The 22,082-nt window shown below is 37.8% G+C and overlaps 1 protein-coding gene across 1 annotated transcript; it reads left to right on the forward strand.

Annotated features, from left to right (window-relative positions):
- The first annotated feature begins 2,659 nt into the window (after positions 1 to 2,659).
- On the forward strand, positions 2,660 to 17,696 carry LOC118800171 (stonustoxin subunit beta-like). The gene is made up of 12 exons (XM_036560348.1): positions 2,660 to 2,765; positions 5,718 to 5,810; positions 6,100 to 7,856; positions 8,979 to 9,098; positions 12,177 to 12,265; positions 12,365 to 12,566; positions 12,675 to 12,788; positions 14,114 to 14,215; positions 14,373 to 14,461; positions 16,550 to 16,751; positions 16,842 to 16,955; positions 17,077 to 17,696. Exons 2-12 carry the CDS (start codon positions 5,720 to 5,722, stop codon positions 17,119 to 17,121), a joined length of 2,925 nt encoding a protein of 974 aa, XP_036416241.1. The 5' UTR covers positions 2,660 to 2,765; positions 5,718 to 5,719; the 3' UTR covers positions 17,122 to 17,696.
- The last annotated feature ends 4,386 nt before the right edge of the window (positions 17,697 to 22,082 follow it).

Here is a 22,082-nt window from a genome sequence, read left to right on the forward strand (position 1 = left end):
AGTGGTTTTGTTGGTTCCTGATAGTCAGCTCTTATTTTTCTAATCTATAAATATAATTTTGTTCTCTCTGCAATGCCTCATTAGGACCTGATGACCCCCTTTAACCACTTTGTATGCATCTTATGAGCACCTTATAAAAAGTAGCAGTTTAGGACCATCACAATGAAAGGGGTGTTATGACTCAGGTTATTCTGCTACTATGGTTTCATTCATTTATTCTTTCGTTCCTTCATTCATAATGAATAATTTATAATACAGTTTAACAGTGAATTCTTGTTTTAAACAAAATCGAATTCTCACACAGAGTATGTTAGTATAGCTCCGGGATGCCTGGCCCCACTTATTAACACAGCTTCACACTTAAGCAACATAACCATCAAACAATATTCCATCAATAGCCCAATGGTTTTTAATATTTTAGTGGATTAATACAGATTTTAGGTAATGTACGTAGTCAAAGTTTTACATATATCATATAGCATTTAATAAAGGCTTCAAATGTGGCTCATGCAAACAGATTTTCCCTGTTTACACAGATATAAACAGATATCACTATGATATACTTATATCTGTTTATAAACACTTACAGCCAGGGCTGGGACGATAAGAAATTTGAAAAAAATTTTATTAAAAAAAAAATCATTCATTATATCTAGCCAGCTTCCATTTGTGCCAGAAGAGGGCAACATAGCCCAAGGCCTTTTTTTTGACTCTGAGTCCCAGTTATGGAGAAAAAAAAAACAAAAAAAGTTTTGACTGAGAGCATCTTTCATGAGGTCTGGACTGGATTTTGGATCCCGCATATGGTCATCCGTGCAAAAGTTTGGGCACCTCTGGTCAAATTACACATATTGCTGATTTTCTAAGTGAAAATAAGCCAAAACATCCTCTACAGAGACACACTTTGACACACTTTGACATTCATAAAGATATATAAAATTTCTGTTAGCATTTACATGTCAAACAATGGCATATCTGAGTAGCCCAGGGTCTCCTGAAAATAACAACATATGGCATGAGTGACTGTCACATGTAAATACTTTATAATTGTAACTGACCCATTGACACATTTTTAAACATTTGCTGAATGTAACAAAAAATAAAACAAAAAATGTGGCCTGTGCATTATTTTTTCCCAACATCTTAAACTCAACAAATAGAAAATTGCAGACAAATGCCATATTTAAGTTTGTAAAGCTGTAATTTGGCCAGGTGTGTTCGACTTACAAATTGCAAAAAAAAAAGAAAACAAATTCGGCTCATCAATTTCAGACAAATTTCCAATGTCGGAATAAAACGATGAGAGTCTCGCTAGAGCTGCATCGCACTCGTGTCATCTCGATCGTTTGGTGTAAGGTGGTCAAGATGGTGCTCTTATGTCAGTATTTTTCTCGTCTTGACGCTGCAAAAAAATTAAGAGTGAGAGAGAGAGAGAGAGAGAGAAACAGAGAGAGAGAGAGAGAGAGAGAGAATGTACATGTGAGAGCCTGAAATCTCTGTACAAACGGCAAATCTGCTCCACTTTAATACAACAATCATATTAACTTAAAATGTAACCTGACTGTTTTAATATTTCAGGTTCACTGAGCGTACAGTGGTGTAAGGAAATGTGCAGAGGACTTTAAAAACAGCACTATTGAAGAATCATGCATGAAGAATCTGTATTTTCTTTTTTTTTTTTGCTTTCTGTTACACTGTTTGTTTTTTATGGTTTAGTTCATAACACCCAATCAACAATACTGAATCGCTGCATGTTGTGTTGATGTGTAAATCCATCCATCCATCCATCATCTAAACCGCTTATCCTTCTGGGTCACGGTGGGGTGCTGGAGCCTATCCCAGCTGTCATTGGGTGGAAGGCTGATGTGTAAATCTTTATATAAAATTTTAAAAGTAGCTGCACAGATTCTGGGTGATGATCTGTCAGAGTATACAGCTCTACAGTGAACTGCTCTGAGCCCCAGACCTTTACATGCTCAGCCAACGTACCTTCACATCTGTACCACTACAGAATGGAAGGAAAAGTGTTTATCTGCTTGTAAATTTCCACCAGGTGCATGATAGGGAATAATCTCAAAAGTCTAGGTGCAGTCTTGCAAATAGTGACACTGCAAGATTCCTAGTATTTGCAAAATCATAGTCTGTGACTAAAAACCGTGACACTGTCTTTAGGTGTGAGAGGGTGTCAGACTTTAGTCTTTTCAAAGTCTTCTAGTGTATGGTTAGCATTAGCAAGCAGTAAGTGTTCTCTAGATATAACTTTTGTTTTATAATAAGCATTACAGCATGTCTAAACTCAAGGTCCACTAGTACCAATGATTAAAAGTGTAATGTATTGTAATGTCAGAATCAGATGAAGCAATTTTCCTGTTACAAGAAACTGCTACACAGAAGAGCACATACATAAAACCAATTCACCACGGGAGGTCACAATGAGCCCTCCATTCCGACGGTGACCACCTCTCAACACCAAAACACCCAAAGCCCATAAACACACCTTATATATATAAAAAACACACACACACACACACACACACACACACACACACACACACACACACTGCAGGTGGCAGAATGCCAGTGCCAAGTACAGGTAATTGTGAAGTACCACCCTCTTTTTTTTTTGCTATAAATGTCTGAAAAAATAACGAGTACAGTCATTAGATCCATCTGACTCTTCCAGAAAAGAGAAGAATAACGGGCAACAACAGAAGCCTTTCTTACATTTATCTGCCTGCACTTCAATAAAGAAACTTCCAGACAAGGTGAGAAGTAAATCTACTTATTACCTTATTATTATTATTATTATTATTATTATTTATACTATTATTGCTGCTCTTAAAGCTACAACTACTGCAGCCTTTAAAAATCTGATGGTAGTGGAAAGTGAATAGCATATTTTCATCAAAGCACATTTAAATGTTGTCCCCTCATTTCAGGAAAGCAATGTGACAAATTAATGACACTTATACTAATTATACTAATGAGTACTTTGTTGCACATTACTTAATGAAAGCGGCCCATACAAAAATAGATTGTGTACATATATCGTATCAACAGAGCTACATTTATTTGAGATTTACTTTTGCAGATGCATTATCATTAAAACAGATGGAGGTGCATTTTCATTAAAACCAGTTTGTAAATAATGTATAATTTGGCAATTAAATGTGACCGAATTTTGGCTGAAACGTCTTGGGCGGCGTGAAATGGACACTGAGTTCCCTATGGGTACCAAACAATACTTTTTTGACTGAACTTGCTGTAATACATCTACATCTATCAATGAGGCATTCCTGAATTCCTGACAGTGCATAGAATGTAAAGAATAAGAATCACACATTAAAAATAACAAAAAAAGTAATATTTTGCTTCTGATCATGTCAGTACTGAGACATTAAGTACAAAAATACCAAGCAAGACAAAATACTGAAAAAAACACAAGTATGTCACACAGGAATGTGGACTAACAAGAACATACACTGTTAGAAATAAACGTTCTGTATAGGTATATTTTTTGTCATCCAGATACAAATAATGCAAAGGTTCCCTCAAACAGAGTCTCAAATATATATAAAGCACATATATAATATGTGAATATTAATTTCTCTCCAACTGTGCTTTTAAGGTCCAATTGTGTACCTTGAATAGGTTTTTCCAGGTGAAAAGTACATAGTTGTACCTTTTTAAAAACCTAATGTTTTTAAAACAGAACAATAAATTTAAAAAAGCTGGAGACGAGACGGAGTGTGTGGAGTCAATAGAACAGTGACAGTTTCATACCTTTCATTTCTGAGAGTGTAGAAGAAGTGGTGAGAAGTCTATTTCTCAAGGTTTTTAAGTAAACCTCTAAGATGACAATCTCCAGGACTATAAATGAATAAATATTTGTCTTGTATTAGTCTTGAAGCTGAGCATTTTTAATCAAAATGTGGGTAAATCTGTTCTGCTGTACAGCCCACATTCGCTCTCCAGTTCAGTTTTACCTCCTTTTTGATCAGTTACATTTAAAGTACTGCAGTAAAGTTAGTCCAGGGGTCAGCAATATGCGGCTCCACAGCAGAATTAGATTTTTAGGTAAAAATAAAATAATCCTCCTTTGCAGTAAAATAAAGCTGCTGATCGTTCTAACACAGTTGTAGCAATAAGTGGTTTTAAACACTGGAGTTATATTATGTGTAACTGCTAATTCACCCTTTAACCTTGAAGGTGGTGCGCAGACTGCTGGTCGCTATAGTAACTCAGACACCCTTGCGACACCCTTGACATTTGTAGATGAATGGACTTATTTGCTATTATAATCACTCCAGCTGGTTTCCTGATGCGTTTATTCACAACGTGAAACTGTCAATCATTACAAGGTCACAAAGCTGAAATCAGCTTCTTATTCAAATTCTCCCATTTCACCTTAAATGGTGCAGCAATTACATTCTAGAGCCTCAGGCACCATTTAAGGTGGAATGGAAACATTGGAACAAGAAGCTGGTGAATGAGAAGCTGACAGTCTTGTAAAAAGTCAAACATTAAGAGACATTTTACAAGAAACTGTTCTGCTTTTGAGGAAAGGTTTCCTGCTGGAGATGCGAGAAAAGCAGCTATAAATGAGCTAAAGCTTAAAGCAGAGCAAAGTAAGTCTGTGTTTTTTTTTTTTATACTTTTTAGTTTATACTAGCACATCAACACACACTGAGATATATTTACAGCCAAGATGGTAAAATGGACATAACTTGTTGATTTTTGTTGAAAGAACAAAATGGCTGTTCTTAACATTTTGGTTGCCGACCCCTGAGTGCATATATAAACAAATATATACATATATTGTGTGTGTGTGTGTGTGTGTGTGTGTATATATATATATATATATATATATATATATATATATATATATATATATATATATATATATATATATATATATACACACACAAACATACCTATATATATATATATATATTTTCATTTTATTTATCCCTTTATATGGATCATTTTTTGACTTTAGACTACCTCTTTTGCTTTGAGTGAGCCTACACCTTAAATATGTTTATTTAAAAAAAAATGACTGAACATTCCATTTCAATTTTAGCTAATTTGAACATCTCAAAAATGCTAGCCAGTGCATGACTAGAAAACACATCTTTGAACAGTTTTACACACATAAAATCATATATTTTATAAAAAACATCAAAAGTGACAATTCTTAATGTTACACACTGACCTTCTGACTTTGGGATACATGTACTTCAAAACAAAGGGATCTCAACTGCTCACCATGTGGCCATGAGGGATGCAGTCTCACTTCCTGCTCTAAAATGCAGGGGTGTTAAATGCTAATGTTAAATGCTAAAATAAGGCTCCACTTATGAACTAAAACAGTTCTGGTAGTGACATGAAAACTCATGATACAAAATCTTTCAACTTAACTTTAAAAGAAATTAAAATATTTTTTCTTTACAAACAAAAACTGCAAAAAAGAAAGGATTATATTTTTCAGTTGAAATGTAGGGTTTAGGATATGGGACAGCTGCTTCCCTATAGAAAACACCCCATATTACTCTTTCAATTAATGCCTTGGGTTTTAATAAATCATAATCTTTGTAAATATCTAAGGTCTAAGTCCTTAATTTGTAATTCTTTTTTGCTGTGGGACTGTAGTTTGAACTAATTCGATATAACTGTCCAAATATTCCTTTATTTATTGCTTTTATTTATCTTGACAGTCATGGAGCCTAAAACAATTGAAATGGCAGCCCTGGGAAGGGCCCTGTATCCTGGCATGTTGTACGATTGCCGCAGAGATTCTTTCATCCCAGGTAATATTGTCATATACTACATGAAATATTGTTTACTTCAAGCGACCTCAATGGGAGCATCCACATATCTGACCATTCACATGTATTTATCTAACAAAATAGTTAGAGGCCATGTCAAATTTGCATATAACAAAGCAAACAACAAAACATGTTAGGTAGTTTTTTTTTTTCTAAAGATGCTTGAATGTGCAGTGTGTTTACAGTACACCTACAGTGTACTAACAGGGGCAAGCATATAATAAAGTGACCAGTGATCAAAGAATAAGCTCCAGACTCTCACTCATTTCAGGTGTTACTCTATGGGATAAACAGTCTTTGTCCAAGGATTTGGATGTGCATCGACAGCCCAAGACTGATCTGAAATTTGTTGCTTCTGACTCACTCCGGGATAAGGCCAACGTCCTTGACATCAGCGCCTCCCTCAAAGCCAGCTTTCTGGGTGGTTTAGTGGAGGTTGGAGGCTCAGCCCGATACTTGCGTGACAAAAAGTCCTCAGACCGTCAGTCTAGAGTTACTATGCAGTACAGCCAGACAACAAGATTTGAGCAACTTACTATGACCCAGCTGGGCAAAATCTCCTACCCTGAGGTGTTTGAGCAGAAGACCGCCACTCATGTTGTTACAGCTGTACTGTATGGAGGTCAGGCCTTCATGGTGTTTGACAAAACAGTTTCAGAGAATGAGGACAAACAAGAGATTGAGGGAAACCTAAGGGTAATGGTTAAGAAGATCCCTTTATTTTCCATAGAGGGGGAAGGAGCTCTAAAGATGAATGAGAATGAAAAGAAACTGGCTGATAATATCAGCTGTACATTTTATGGTGACTATGAGCTCGAGGAGAACCCTACTACATACATGGAGGCCTTGCAGCTATACAAGAAGCTGCCATCGTTGCTGAGGCAGAGGGAGAATGATGCTGTGCCTGTGAGGGTTTGGCTCCATCCCCTGGCACGTTTGGACAGTAAAGCTGCTAAGCTGGAGAGAGAAATCGGAGCAACGCTCATATCTAAAGTCGAAGGCTTGTTGGAGGAGCTGGGAGATGCAGAGAGGAGATGCAATGATCTGGTTCAGAACACAACAGTAAGTGATTTCCAAGATGTGGGGGAAAGGCTGCAAACATTTCAGGAATCATTTGGTATCTACAAGGTGCTGTTACAAAAAGCTCTGGCCAGTGTCCTTCCTGCTATTCGGGGTGGGAAGGCAAAAGACAGCTCACTGGCTGACATTCTGACTACCCATGCCAACTCCCCCTTTAGGGCTAGCAAGCTAAAGCAGTGGTTAGAGAATGTTAATGGTGAACTAGATCTGCTGAGTTCCTACACCAGGGAACTGAGTGAAGTCCCAATAATCACATCCTCAGCCCAGTTCAACAGCATCCTCTTCAGTCCCACAGTGGACACAGTCATATGCTTCTCCTTCACTTCTGTGAAGTATGAAGATCCATATCTGCAAACCATAACAGAGTTCCTGACAGCAGATCCATTTGAAAAGCTGTCAACAGTTCCGAAATCAAGTGACCAAGACTTCAAGCCTTGGTTCAGCAATCCTGAATTATCTAAGAAGATGAAAGAGAACCTTTCCCTCTTCAAAAGTTTTTTTAATGCCAATAAGGATAAGAAGACAGACAAGTTTGTCATTTCATCAATCCCAGACCCCTCCAATCCTGGCATCTCCATCCGCCTGTATAAACAAGAGAAAACCGTGGATGACCACTTTCAACCAGTGTCCAAGCCTCCTGCTCCCAGCGTGGACATTCAGAATAAGAATGTGATTCTGAAGCTTCAGAAGTCCCCAACTGGAGTGACAAGGCGGTACAGAGTGGAATACAGAGTAACACAGCCCGATGCTTCAGGAGCTGATGGTGGCGCTTGGGAGACCATAGACACTCCAGATGCACAGGAAACCTTTGCATTAACTGGACTGCAGCTAGCCAACCAATACTGGGTCCGGTACAGAGCAGTTAGTGATGTGGGAGTGAGTGAAGCCAGTGAATCTGTCCAGTTCTCTCTCCAAGGGAAGGTCATCGTTCCAGTGGGCAAGTCGTGGGTCAGTGCAGAATTTCTTACTTTTCTGGTTACTGTTTTTGTAGCATTTACAAGATTTTTGCATGACTTTTAATATTAGCCTGTAGGCTTTGGTAAAACCTCAGCAAAATCAGTTAAAATTGGTCATGTAATTTCTGAATATTTGTAGGCCCAAATTACTTGGGAACCTCACCTGCCTCATTTATAACCCCATTTCCAAAAAAGTTCGGATGCTGTACAAAATGTAGAAAAAAATAGAATGCAATGATATGCAAATAAAATAAACCCTATATTTAATTCAGAATAGCGCAAAGACAACATATGAAATTTTGAAACTGAAAAATCTTATTACAAATACATGCCCATTTCGAATTTGGAGCCAGCAAGACCTTCCAAAAAAGTTGGGTCGGTGGCATGTTTACTTGTTTTGCACCACCTCTTAATTTAACTACACTCTGTAAGTGTTTGGGAACTAGAGAGACGGAATTCTTTGAAATGTTTCCCCGGTTTTGTATATAGGATTTCAGCTGCTCAACAGTTCAGGGTTTTATTTATTGTAATTTTTCATTTCATAATGTGCCAAATGTTTTCAGTGGTGACAGGTCTGAACTGCAGGCAGGCCAGATTAGCCCACGTACTCTTTTACTATGGAGCCATGCAGTTGTAATATATGCAGAATGTGGTTTTACATTGTCTTGCTGAAATAAGCAAAGGCTTCCCTAAAAAAGACGTCATCTGGACGACAGCATGTGGTGCCAAAACCTGTATATATCATTCAGCATTAATGGTGCCTTCACAGATGTGCAAGTCATGGAGTGTAGTTAAAATAAGAGTTGATGCAAAACAAGAGTAAGGGATCATTTTTGCTTTCTAGATTTGTCCGGAAATAACAAAAAAAACTATGTATATGTACTTGTGGGGCCTCTGGTGGTTTGGAGACCCTAAGCGACTGCTTATACTACTTACAGTGAGAAACAGACCTGACATTATTTTACTTCACAAATCTAAAGAAATCAAATCAAGAGATTTTTTTTTTTCCAACTTTATCTCATGGCAGTTATCAAAAAATGCAATAAATCAGTATATCAAGTTTAAGTCAGTGAAAAATCTATAATGTCCTATCATATGTTTGCAATCTACACAGAACTGGACCTCTTCCTCCCTCTTTAATGAACTAAGGAAGAAAATAATGACCGACTTGGGCGTCTCACGGTGGAGTCTGTCAACCATCATGTCAGAAGTTTCGAATCAGCTCAGCGATATTGTGAGTAGTTTCAATTACAGTGTGGCTCAAGAGTGTAACAACTTCAGTGAACATAATCTGACTGTTTGCAAAATTCTAAACTGCCTCCTTTAGTTACTATGTTAAATATGTTAGCTCAGGCTGTCTGGTAGCATCTGAAACACTTGTATTAACAGACTGAAAACTTTTGCAGCCCAAAGGAAAATGTAAAAGCATGCAGAGGAGAACATTTGAAAACATTATTTATTATTATTTAAGAGTTAACAGGCTTTAAAAGATGTTTAATGTAGACAAAAATATTTGAGACCTGGCAATATTAATGCAGGCCAGTTTACAGCAAAAAGATTCTGGAAACCATGTTTTCATTATTCAAACCAGGGAAGTCTTTTAGCCACTGAGCATTAAAAAAACAAGGAAGAGGTTGAAGCCATAGGTATACATTCATCAAGCGTGTCCAATCTTATCCGCAAAGGGCCGATGTGGCTCCAGGTTTTCGTGCCAAACAAGCAGGAGAAAATCTTTTTGCACTTGTTTAATCAATTGGTCTCAGTCTTCAAACATTTGATCACATGCATGGTTGGAATAAAACATGCAGTCACACTGGCCCTTTGCAGATAAGACTGGACACCCCATACATACATAGATTGGTTCAGCAAGGCATGTCAACGATGCTGCCATTTTGGCCCTGTCAACATGTGTAAGCATCAAATAAATGTAAACCTACACATCAATTCACTTTGATACTGCGTTGTATTAGCTTCCTTATTTAAATTTTGTTGACAAGGACACATCTTGTGCACAAGGACCTTTAATTAACGTTAATAAAGCAAAAAACAAATTATGGCATTTCTGTGATGGACTGGCAAGCTGTCCAGGGTGTTTCCTACCTTCTGCCCAATGTGTGCTGGGATAGGGTCCAGCAACCCTTGCTACCCAGGAGGACAAGTTCCTTAGATGATGAGTGAGCGAGTGAGTGAGTGAGTGAGTGAGTGAGTGAGTGAGTGAAATTTATATTATTTTATTATATTATTATATTATTTTTCATATACAAAAATATCAACAGCAATTGGAGATAAATTGGAGCAGCACAGAGCAAAAGGGCAAATCCACATCAAGTTCAAAAAACAGACAAAGGGTCCAAAAAACAGAGTAATGGATACATGAAAAAACAACTTAGAACTGACACAAAGACTGGCAATACCTCACAACGAGTGAGAATCTGTGTATAAGTAGGCTAAGTAATGAGGAAACATGAATCAGGTGTGTAAAATGGGCAGAGGAAAACAATCAGTATTCCAGAGCAGCAGATCTCTGAAAGGTGGTTATGCATGACGGCATGATAGAACACACCTCCCAACGTTCGTCTCCAAGCGCACTACATCCCCAGCTTGGGAGCAGTCCCAAGGTCTCGGAGCAGGTCCAGTGGATCCAGTAGACCCACCCATGATGGGGGGCATTACCCAGTGAAGCAGGGATCACTGGTCTGAGGAGGGAAATCTGAAAGCTAGGTGAGACTTTATAATGACGGGACAACTGCAACTAAGACCAATAGAACCAGTGGAAGCATTATGAAGAGAACGTTGTGCATATAATGCCCCATGAAAGGAAGCGTGACCACTTCCCCTGCTGGTCTTGACAGTAGTGTTCCAGTGTCGCCAATTTTCTGGTGAGGCACTCAACCTGGCTGTTTGTTTGAGGGTGATATCCTGAGGTAAGGCTGACCACCATCACCAGAAGACAGCAGGGTGATGGTGATTCTATAGTCCACAATCATCTTTTTAGTTTCACTGATGTTGAGAGGTTGTTGTCCTGGCACCAGCTGGTTAGTGACTTCACCTTCTCTCTGTAGGCCATCTTGTTGTTGAATGTAATGAGGCCCAGGATGGTTGTGTTGTCCACAAACTTGATGATACTGGAGCTGTTCTTGGCAGCACAGTCATAAGTGAACAGGGAGCACAGGAGGGGGCTGTGCACACAGCACTGTGATGCACCCATGTTGAGGATCAGCAGATAGAGGTCTCCAGTCCAAGACAAAGGAACTTAGAGACAAGTTGTGAGAGAATGATGGTATTGAATGCTGAGCTGTAATCAGTGAAGAGCATTCTCTCTGTTCTCCTTGTGAGGCCTGAAGAAGACGGCCATGGAGGAGTATATTCAGAAGGCATTTGCCTTCAAACAGGTTTCATACAGCCCTCCACCTTGATGGCAGAGGCCAGCAGGGAAGATAGATAGGGTTTCCATCCTTGTATATACTATAGGGGAAATAACAAGATCATTATGAAGGACTGATAACCCCTACTCCTCATTAACAACACCTTTGAGGTGCTGCAGCAAGCGTCAGTTTTTTCCAAAACTGGACTTGTGCAGCACCTTTATCCAGGTTAGATGGGGGACAAATGGAAGATGGCTTTCACCACTTAATCAGGCCATTATCAATACCTCGTGATGCCCTTCGGGTTGATAAATGCCCCAGCTATCTACCAGTGTTACATCACTGAGGTCTTCAGGAAAGCCCTCGACCGCTACCCCGTCACACCAAATGGGCTTTCTTTTGTCCGGTTCGGAGTTCAAATCGTATCGACTGGGTTCAAAAAACAAGCCCTGTGAACTGCCCAATCCGGTAACATTGGTTTCCCCTTTGCTTAACAGAACAATTTGTACTCAGAGACAGCTGTGATTGGCTGAGAGGCACGTCAATCTTTATTTTGTAAATAGACAAATAGTTCTCTCTAATTCAGTGTCAATTCAAAGGCTTTACACTAGATGTTGGAAAATTGCTGTGAGATTAATTGCATTCAGCCACAAGAGCATTAGTGGGGTCATGTACTTATGTTCAGAGCTTAGTTCTAGATCATTCCATCTCATCTTTTAACAGCTTCATGCCATATTGCTATGTAAATGTTTAAATCATGCATTTACATTAAATCAGCACTCTCTGTTTTTTTGGTTTTAATTAACGTAAAATATTGCTTTTGCCCATCTAAACTAAACATTTGCTTTGCATTGTTTCATTCAAAGTATTTATCTGAGTTGAATAAAACCACTTAAATTGTTTGTTGTTCATTTGCTAGGTTGAACTAATGAACCATTTCTTTGCAGCGCACTCCTTATGTGGGACAAATTCCTGGAGGGCTGAGTCCAGGAATGGCTCTGTACTTCCAAGGGGTTGTTAATCCAGATGCCAACGAGTATGTATTTCTAATATTTATAACACAAAATACTTTGATAGGTATTTTATATATAACTACTCTTCTTTGAAATTAGCATTTTTTTTGCATCCCATACAGCATCATGATAAATCATAAGCTAGGACCGAAAGATGGCGATGATGTTGCTTTTCACTTCAACCCCCGTGTCTACAACAACTCAATGGTTCGTGACAGCTTCAGAAACGGAAAGTGGGAGAGTATAGAAGAGTCTCAAGGGTGTCCCTTAGTGAGGGGATCAGCCTTTGATATCTTCATTGTTGTCAAAACAGACGGCTACGAGGTATGGGGATTAATTGAGTATTTGGTAAAAAAAAACTAAACTAAATAATATAAATAAACAAAAAGATTTATGAACATCAAAAATAAGACTATTATATTTTCTTTCCAGGCATATGTAAACGGCCAGAAGAATTGCTTCTTCAAGCACCGAATGCCAATTGAGAAAGTGACCACACTTAACATCAAAGGAGATGTCTTCATGAACACCATTGGTTATGTAGCAGTAAGTCAGTTTCTCAGTGTTAAATGGATAAAATCTGATTGGCTGGGCCACGCTGCTGTGAATGGACTGTTTCTGCCCACATTGACCACCAAACATATAAATGAAGCAAGAAGCCAGTTCTGTTTATACTGAGGTGAGATAAGCTGACAACATTTTCTCAAAAAATACACTAAAAGATAGCAGACTAAACATTTAAACAGGCTAAAAAATAGTCAACAGGCTATTCCATTCCCCTGTTAATTTCAGTATTGGAGTTTGACTTGAAGTATTTACTGAATGATTTGCTGTAAAACTGTGAAATTAAAGCTAAAGAATGTGCTACTTGAATTTCTTACACTTCAAATGTTAGTGTTATTGGTACATCTGCTTCAAGTAGTGTTGCTGTTGCAGACACAACACAGGAAATTCCACTAGGGCTAGGTGCCAGTAGAAATTAACATTATTGCTGCAGTGACAATTGGCTGAGCAAAAACTACTTATAAGGCAAAGGTTTCTGAATTTACTGATATGATAATTTTGTTATCTTATACCTAAAAATGAAAGTTCATAAAATGACTGCAGTATACTCTAATGAATTATCTGGAAGTTAATTATAACTTACATTATTTATTGAGAATTTGTGTATTGTATCATGTTTTATGTTGTTGGCAATAAGCCTCCTGATTATGAAGAACACCCCTCACCAGTAATAAAAATACAGCAACTCAGAGCATCTTGTGGCCATTGTATTATATTTTTGTGTAACGTAACACATCATTTAGGCTATTTTGCAATAGGTCTACTTTTATTGGCAAAAAGCTAATTGCCTTTCCTAAAAATATCATGTCGACTAAACACAAAGTTAAAAGTAAAAAAAGAAAAAATAACTAAAAATAGATTTACCTGTTCTGTCGATGAGTCAAATCAAACAGTAGCTATTTGAAAAGCTAACACAGCTGTGTTCCAAAGCTGATATATTTTGTCCTCTGTGCATTTTCCCCAAAAAATTTCCTGGTTGCTCTGGATTACAAGGATGTTAGGAAGTTGAAAAAGTACTTTTTGATTCCTTGTTTGTCCATTGGTACTTGTTGTGCTCTACCATGTTTTGTAGCATCACATAATGTTATTGTATTTATATTTATTTGATTATTCTAAACAAATCATGTTTCTTTTTATCTGAAAAAAACTCTTATGTGAAGATTGATTCTGGTTATTGGTCATTCGATATTTCAAATTTCCATCAATGAAATTTCCAATTTGTCAAAATTTGCAAGATGTGTTAAGAATTTGATACATGTTGTAAATAAGTTTCCTTTATTACCATTCTTTGTCTTCTCTTTGCTCAGAACTGGAGCACATCCACTTTTGGTAAGGAACAAAGCCCAGGAGTCTCACGTGGGAAGTTTTCCCAGATCCAGTTAGGAGTGCCATATCCAGTCTGCAACCCTGTAAGTAACATAACACTTGAAAATGGTTTAACAGGCAAAAAAATGTTAATGAAAGTTTTATAATAAAGATAAACAAGTTTAAATGAGTATTAATTATGCTAAGAATCAGTGTTTTTTTTTTTTTTGCCTACACCTACAATGCTTATGATCACCACAGAGCATACCTTATGTTGGACCACTCATTGGAGGGCTGAAAGTAGGACTGGCTTTGTTCTTCCAAGGTGTTGTTCCTTCAGATGCCAATGGGTACGTTCTCATGATACTGGTCAGAGGTGGAAAGTAACAAATCACATTTACTCTTGTTACTGTACTCGAGTACATTTTTCCCTGTAATGGTATTTTTGGAATAAAACTGAAGCACAGTACTTCTACTCTCACTTAATTTATAAGAAAACACTTTTACCTTGTTAATTTAATGTTTAATGATGTTAGAGTAAAATATATTATGAGCTTATCAGCTTATAAACCAATTAGAAGAAAGCCCAGTTGAATTTAAAAGATTCACCAATCAAAACACAGCAACTCTCAGCTACAACAATAGTACACAGACCTCCAGTTTAGTGGAGGAAGAAAGAGGAGAACTCTACCAGCAAATACAAGGAGCAGACTTTATCCAAATGGTCACCTATATTCATTTAAAAATTAACTAAAGATAACAGTGTTATCACAAAACCTGCCGAGATCTCTGCTTACACAACTCAACTTCAGCCTGAGGGAGCAGCTGCCTAGCTAGGTAACCAGTCACTGAAAATTACATATTGAGTAATCTACTTTTAATTTTGACTCAATCAAATCTTTTTTTTCAAAGCAGATTTAATTAAACAAGGAAAAACCATGCACAGCCTTCTAAATTACTTTTTTCCTCACATATCATGTTTTGCTTTAGCTTTGTCTGTACAGATTATATCCAACTCAATTTAGAAAACATTTTCAGACTGTGATTGCAGATATACAAAAAAGTAACTTGAATACTCAAGTAGTTTTCCAATAAACTACTTCTTCACTCATAATTGGGTGTACCTGGTCTGCCACGATGTTTAAGTAGGTGGCACGTGTCAAATTCATGTCTATATCAATGCCCAGATCAAGGGTTTCCCAGCAGAACACTGCCCAGAGCATCACACGCCCTCCACTGGCTTGTCTTCCTCTCATAGTGCATCCTGGCGGCATCACTTCCCTAGGTAAACGCCACACACGTACCCAGTTGTCTGCTTGATGTAAAAGAAAACAGGACGTATTGTACTAGGTGACCTTCTTTAATTGCAATTCAATTCCAAGGTCCAGTTCTGACATCCGTGCCCCACTATAGGTGCTTTAGATGGTGGACAGGAGTTAGCATGGGCCCTCTGACTGGTCTGCGGCTATGCAACACTATACACAGCAGGGTGTATGTTGTGACACACTCACCTCATAATCACCGTTAAAAATTTCTTTCTTTTTTTTTTTACCCAATTTTCTCCCCAATTTAATCACCTCCAATTCCACCCACTAGTTAGGACTGCCCCAATCACACAATACTACCAACGCAAGGAGGGCGAAGGCAAGCACAAGCTTCCTCCGAGACCTGTGAAGCTCCACTGCATCTTTTCGAACTGCCGCTCACGCAACATCATTGGACAGCTGAATGCACTCGGAGCAAAGCGCCAACCGCCAGTTATATTACGTCAGCTAACAGACGACTGCGCTGACTAATGGGGGGAGAAGGGTGGGGGCCATCCTACCCACCCAGAGAGTGAGGCCAATTGTGCTTTCTTGGACTCCCGGCCACGGATGGCTGTAGCATCACCAGGGACCGAACTTGCAATCTCCTGATGATAGGACCAACGCTTAGACGGTTGCACCACTCGGGACTTGTGTCACAGTATCCTTTCTGTCAATTTGGACCAGGCAAGATAGCATTTGTTGCCCTTGCACATCAATGAGCCTTGGGTGTTGTTGTTTGTCCCTCCTTGAACCACTGTCAGCAGGAATTCCCCTTTGCTGATCAGGAGCACCCCACTAACCTTGCCGTTTCAGAGATGCTCCGACAGCGTCTTCTTGGTCATAATGATTTGGTCCTTGTTAGAGTTGCTCGGAGCTTCACTGCTGCCCAATCTACCGCATCTAACATGACTACAACAACCAACCGTTCGCTTACCTTTTGTTTTTGACAGTAATTGACCTTATTTGCTTCATCTGTAAGCGTTTGTTATTTTTGGCTCATCGGTGTATATTAAACAGGCACTGCATTAAATAGAAAATATGTATTTTAAGATTTACAATCTGGAATAGCCATTTACAGGAATTTTAAAATATAATTTAGTTTCAAATATTCCTTTTTTGTGTTGCTTGCAGCTTCATAATAAATCTGAAGACTGGGCAAAGGGATGGGGATGACATCGCATTCCACTTCAACCCCCGCATTGGGACACCCTCTGTTGTGCGTGACAGCTTCAGAAGTGGGAGGTGGGAGAATCCAGAAGAGACCTCAGGGGGTCCATTTGTGAAAGGAGGAGGCTTTGATTTGTTCATGGTTGTTAAACCAGAAGGCTATGAGGTACAGAGCTTGAAGTAAAACAAGCAAATTACAATTTAAGCAACATAACTAAATTGTTACACAAACAAAGTTTTGCTTTATTTCCTTTAGGTAATTGTGAATGGGAACATTTTCTGCCTGTTCTCACACCGTATGCAAGTGGAGAGCGTGTCTGTGCTTCATATCCATGGAGACATTTTCATGACCACCTTTGGCCTCATTGAAGTAAGTGGCTTTGTTCATGTACTTTTTGGCAACAGCTCTGGATAAAAGCACACTCATTACATCATCAATTAAAAATAGAGTATATGTATCATTTTTACAAGTTTTTTTTTCTTTCCACCAGGTGGACAATGTTAATATGAAGGTCACCATGCCTGCCCATGTCTGAGGATACTAATCATCTCCATTAAGTTTGTTTTTTCTTTATGTTGTACTCAAGTATCAAAATGATGATCTTGTAGTAGTCCCTGTTCTGTTTTACATAATACACCCATTTAGGTAGTTAGGTAATAAGGTTTTAAATAATAATCCAGTGCTTCAGGTGTCTGCTGTTTGATGGTTTATCAAGCTGAGAGTTAAAGGTACACAAATAAAGTTTTCCTAATTTGATGAAAGACTGCACATCACAAAAGTCACAACAATAACCAACTTCTGTCAACATAACTCATGAAGTTGCTTCTGTAGAATTTGAAAAAGTTGTGCATCTCTTTTCAAATTTTCAAGTATAATGTGAATGTTCTTTGCTTTCTCCAATTGAAAATGACTCAAGTTCAGGGACAGGGTATTTATCCAGGCTTTATGCTAACAATATAGAATGACTCTTATTTCACCTCTCTTTAAGCTAATAGCATAGCACTGCTGTTGAAGAAAACCTCATATCTCCATTTTTGTCGTTTATTCAGTTTTTGACATAATGTGAAAATGCCTGTTGCCCTTTACTTTATGTGTAAATTTCATGATGAATGAACCAAAGGAAACAGCCCAAAACAATTTGGAAAAAAGTCTGGTTCCACTGACTTACATTAAAAGGAAAGTATGTTTTTTCCTTGTCCTGTAAAGTTACCATTTTGGAGATATGAGGTTTTGTTCTGAGAACAGCAATATAACGTTTGTAGTGAAACTTTATACACTAGTTAGGTTTTAATGGTACAGCATATATCTGCAGAAAGATCGTGGTCTCAGGTTATTTTAATTTGTACAAAAAAAATATACTAGGTTATCAAGAATCTGCCCTACCGAGGCAAAAGAGTTAAGCCAATTTTTCACCGCATGTTACAGCTCGACTCGCCTCCATTTGCTTTTGGTACCAGCTACTTCATTTTCCACTGCAGATACAGTACACCCTCAATGTAGCTGGTCGCCACATGAAACTGCCAATACGTGAAGACAAAATGTTGTTCAGAAGAGGCTGATGGCAGCAAGATAAAATACCAGGAGAGTTTGTGAAATACTACATGAGTTCAGACAACGAGACAATTCTGGTTGCTCAAAGGCAACACAAGAGTACGCTAACCTGGTTGCTAGCATTAGCTTAATATGTGTTTAGCAATTCTCTCCAACCAATCAGTAGTCTGTAGTTTTTTTAGGTCACCTTTTGGTATCGGTTCAGCTCGCTTGGAACCTCGACAGATACCAGATTTGCCTAGTAGAAAACCAAAAAAAATGACACAAGTAGAGTCGAGTCAAGTCGAGCTGGTACCATGCAGTGAAAAAGAGGCTTAAATGTAACTGTTACGTGATTAACACTGGCAAATTGTGGATTTAACAATCACAAGGCAAAAACATGACAGTGCATTACAATGATGTTATTCAGTGTTGATTTTGTATGTGAAAATAACTCTACAGGAACTCATCCTCCACAGGAAACAAACATAAATGACATTTTTCTTAAATTTTTAATGCACAATTTCTACTTATTTGCTGAGTTTTGAGGGGCAAAAATTGGAAAACAAAATGAAATTTAAAATGTGCCATTACTTTTTCACAGGACATATTTTATGTTTCATTTTTACCAATATATTAAAATCAGCAAATCAAACAGTGAGTGTGCATTACAATAGGCAGAAGTGTGCTCCCTGTACAGGATGTAACTTATTTTCACTTAGAAAATCAACAAAACGCTTGCATACAACTATAGTTACAGCTTGCATTTTTCTTTATTTTTTAAAATATTCTTCAAAATAGTATCAAGAACTGACTCGATTCATGGGCCAAATGGTTTGTTACGCTAGTAAATTTGGAGGACATCTAAAAATAATGTTTCATCTAAGAAACCATAGATTTCATGTCTAAAATCACAGATTTCAGTACAGAATTTGAATAGAGTTAGAATCCACATTTATTTCATTGGCCACAAAAACAGTGTACTGCAAATAATGTTTGGTGCACTGGTGTATTGATTTTTTTTCATTTGACAGGTTAAATGGTTTAGCTTTGGTATTATTTGCTTTGATTTTTCTTTAACATTGTTTCTTCTGCTTTTTTTTTTCGTTGCCACTTCATGCATTTTTTTGTTATCCTCTTGAAGCTCCTGCTATTCAAAAGGTTCTTGTTCGATTAAGTTCTTTGAATAAAGTTTGACAGAATCAGTGGACTTTTGTGTTTACACTTCAAAAAAATCTGAAGTGGAGCAACCAGAAGAAAATTTTTTAAGAGAGACAGTCTTCAGCGATTCCAGCTAAAAGATACTTAGCATCGATGGCTTGCATACACACACATTCTCTGTGAAGAATGTCTATAATAGCTTGACTTTTTGTTAATGTTCCTGAAAGTCACCTGAAAGCATCTCATGATGTCTAGGCAGAGTGGAGAGTGTTGTTTTCTCTCCATCTCAATAACCACAAAGAAACTTTGAATACTAATGAATAGCCAAAAAAAGAAAACGATCAATTAATAATTGGCACATATAAATAATATCTAACAGCAAAATAACAAAAAACAAAACAAAAAAAGACATCAGTCTAATTCTAAATAGAAGTTCTAAATTAGTTCTTAATAGAAGCAACCAATTAGATGAATTGTATTCTTGTAGGCTACAGGTGGAGCTTTCAGACAATCAGACAGCCACAGCTGTGGAAAGTGCTCTTAATAAAGGCAAATACAAAACAATAAAGCCAACCAAGGCAAGTCTGACCTACGGCAGCCGAATTCAGTTGTGATTAACAGAGACATTGGAAGGTATTTTAAGCAGTATATGCCTGACATGAAAAAAATACCATTGTTAAGGTAAACAGTGCCGATATATGGCTTTACTATATACTCAATTTAGTTTCAAGTTCAGATCTTTTTTTATTATTTTTAGTAGTTACAGGTAACCAACCCTGAGTGAAATCTTGGGGGGGGCTCCACACCCTCAGCACCCCCACCTTCTGTGTTCCTGATGACTAACACAGATGGAAACCAGTTATACAGAACTGCAGATGGGAGCAGGACAAAACGTTTAGGTTGTAGGCGGGTGCAGGACAAATGGTGTAGATTTTCTGCGAGAGCAGGGTGAAATCTTGTATGAGTGGATGAGAGAGGGCCTAAAAAAAAATTCAGTTCCATGCAGACCTCAACTTTTAGGCATATCCAGGGCCATTTTTCCAGCTCAAGATTGAAGATTCAGAATATAGGTCAAAAATACAATTAAATTTTTATACCACGACTGTGTTGTGAGTGTGCATATACTACCGTTCAAACATTTGGAATCAGTGTTTTTAAAACATAAAACTAATTTCTCAAAAAATGTACATCATTATTTTATTATGATGCTAGTAACCCAACTACCCCAACATTGTAGGTAGCATTTTATAAAAAATAATAGAAAGCTGAAAAAAGAAGAAACTGACATGTCCAGATTGACAGGGCTGTAGATGAATAATTAAGAAAGCTGTACAACACTGAGATGTACTTATAATAAATTAATACCCAGAATGATGTGTATTTGAAAAATGGTGAACAAATCTTGAGGCAGATAACATATCAAGAAATTACTAAAAATAAGTATTTTATAATAAGTATTATCATTTAAGCATTATTCCCAATAAACTTGAAAAATATAAAATAAAAAACCTACAATATTGTAGGTTTGCGCCATGCTGCCTGTTCTGGTTTTACCAGCTAAGCTGGTTATAGATTGGTAATGGCTGTTACAGGACTCCATGTAGAAACTGTAGGACTGTAACAATTCAAGTGGTCACCACTGTACATTCACATGTATGTACGTATACACATAATGGTAGCAGTTTCAGAAACAACATAAAGAAAAGGTCTATGCACATCAACACCATGTTTGCCACAGCATCATGAATGCCACAGCATCATGAATGTTACACAAGAGAATGAAAGTCCCCCTTTTAGTCAATATGTATGACTCTCCTCATCAGCATAGGCACATAGGTGTAACCTATGGCCACACACAACGCTAAGAATTTAAACAGTGTATGAAAAATGAAGAATTCACAACACAACACAACCCGCCTACCTACATCAAAGGGACTTAAAATGCTGTTTTGTGTTGTTAATGTCAGTGTTTGCTAGTTTGCGATAGAGTATGTGTTATGTGTGCTATTCTGTGCCAGAGAGTGGGTTTAGTTAGATTAAGGTCATGAAGCAGAGTTGTTTTGTTAGAAGTGACCTTCCCTGCTAACTGGCTGTTTGCCATGTGCCTTTTCTGATGGTGTAAATAAAGAGCAACTCTCACAGTAGAAATCATGGCCTTCTTCCAAGACGCTATATTTGGTGTCAGAAGTGGGATAGCTCCCCCAGTGGGCTGGTGTGGAACAGTGCTTCAAGAACTTGAAGGCAAACGGCAAAAGCAGAGCCTGGCGAAAGACCGTGAGCCCAGAGCTGGAGCGTGAGACTTGATGGCGAAGCAGGCATGGCGCGGTTTGACAGCAAGGTTTAACGATGGTGCTGGTGAAAGAAAGCCAGAGAAAGTGGAAGTGAAACCTTTGCATGCCGCAGCGTGGATGGGCTCTAATGTGCTCTCCAGTGTCGATTACACAAAAATATACAACACACAAATGTTTTGGTCTACTGTAGATGAATCTCATACAATGGCTAGTGAACACACAAGTTAGAAAAAAGCACAGTTTTTCAAATATCTAATTAAAGTACTAAATAGTGAGTTATTCAGTGACAATAATAATAATAATAATAATAATAATAATAATAATAATAATAAAAGCTTTCAAAATACTTGTTCTAAAGTAAAAACATATCATTTATAAACATTCCTAAAATTCTACATCAGTTAAAGGCTGTCAACCTTCTGATGCCTGAGAAAAGAGGAAAAGCATTCAGCTATCATTCAGCTACTTCTTTAACTGAGTAACAAACCCCTTTACCTGACAATCTGGAATACCT

Source organism: Colossoma macropomum, unplaced genomic scaffold, assembly GCF_904425465.1.
Source record: "Colossoma macropomum unplaced genomic scaffold, Colossoma_macropomum, whole genome shotgun sequence".
Taxonomy (NCBI): domain Eukaryota; kingdom Metazoa; phylum Chordata; class Actinopteri; order Characiformes; family Serrasalmidae; genus Colossoma; species Colossoma macropomum.

What these genes read in the sequence shown, in the direction of transcription:
- LOC118800171 (XM_036560348.1), top strand. Translation starts at nt 5,720, where the DNA reads ATGGAGCCTAAAACAATTGAAATGGCAGCCCTGGGAAGGGCCCTGTAT. An exon ending in CAGAGATTCTTTCATCCCAG is followed by an intron (nt 5,811 to 6,099) that starts GTAATATTGTCA and finishes CACTCATTTCAG; the next exon opens with GTGTTACTCTATGGGATAAA. An exon ending in CCACCTTTGGCCTCATTGAA is followed by an intron (nt 16,956 to 17,076) that starts GTAAGTGGCTTT and finishes TCTTTCCACCAG; the next exon opens with GTGGACAATGTTAATATGAA.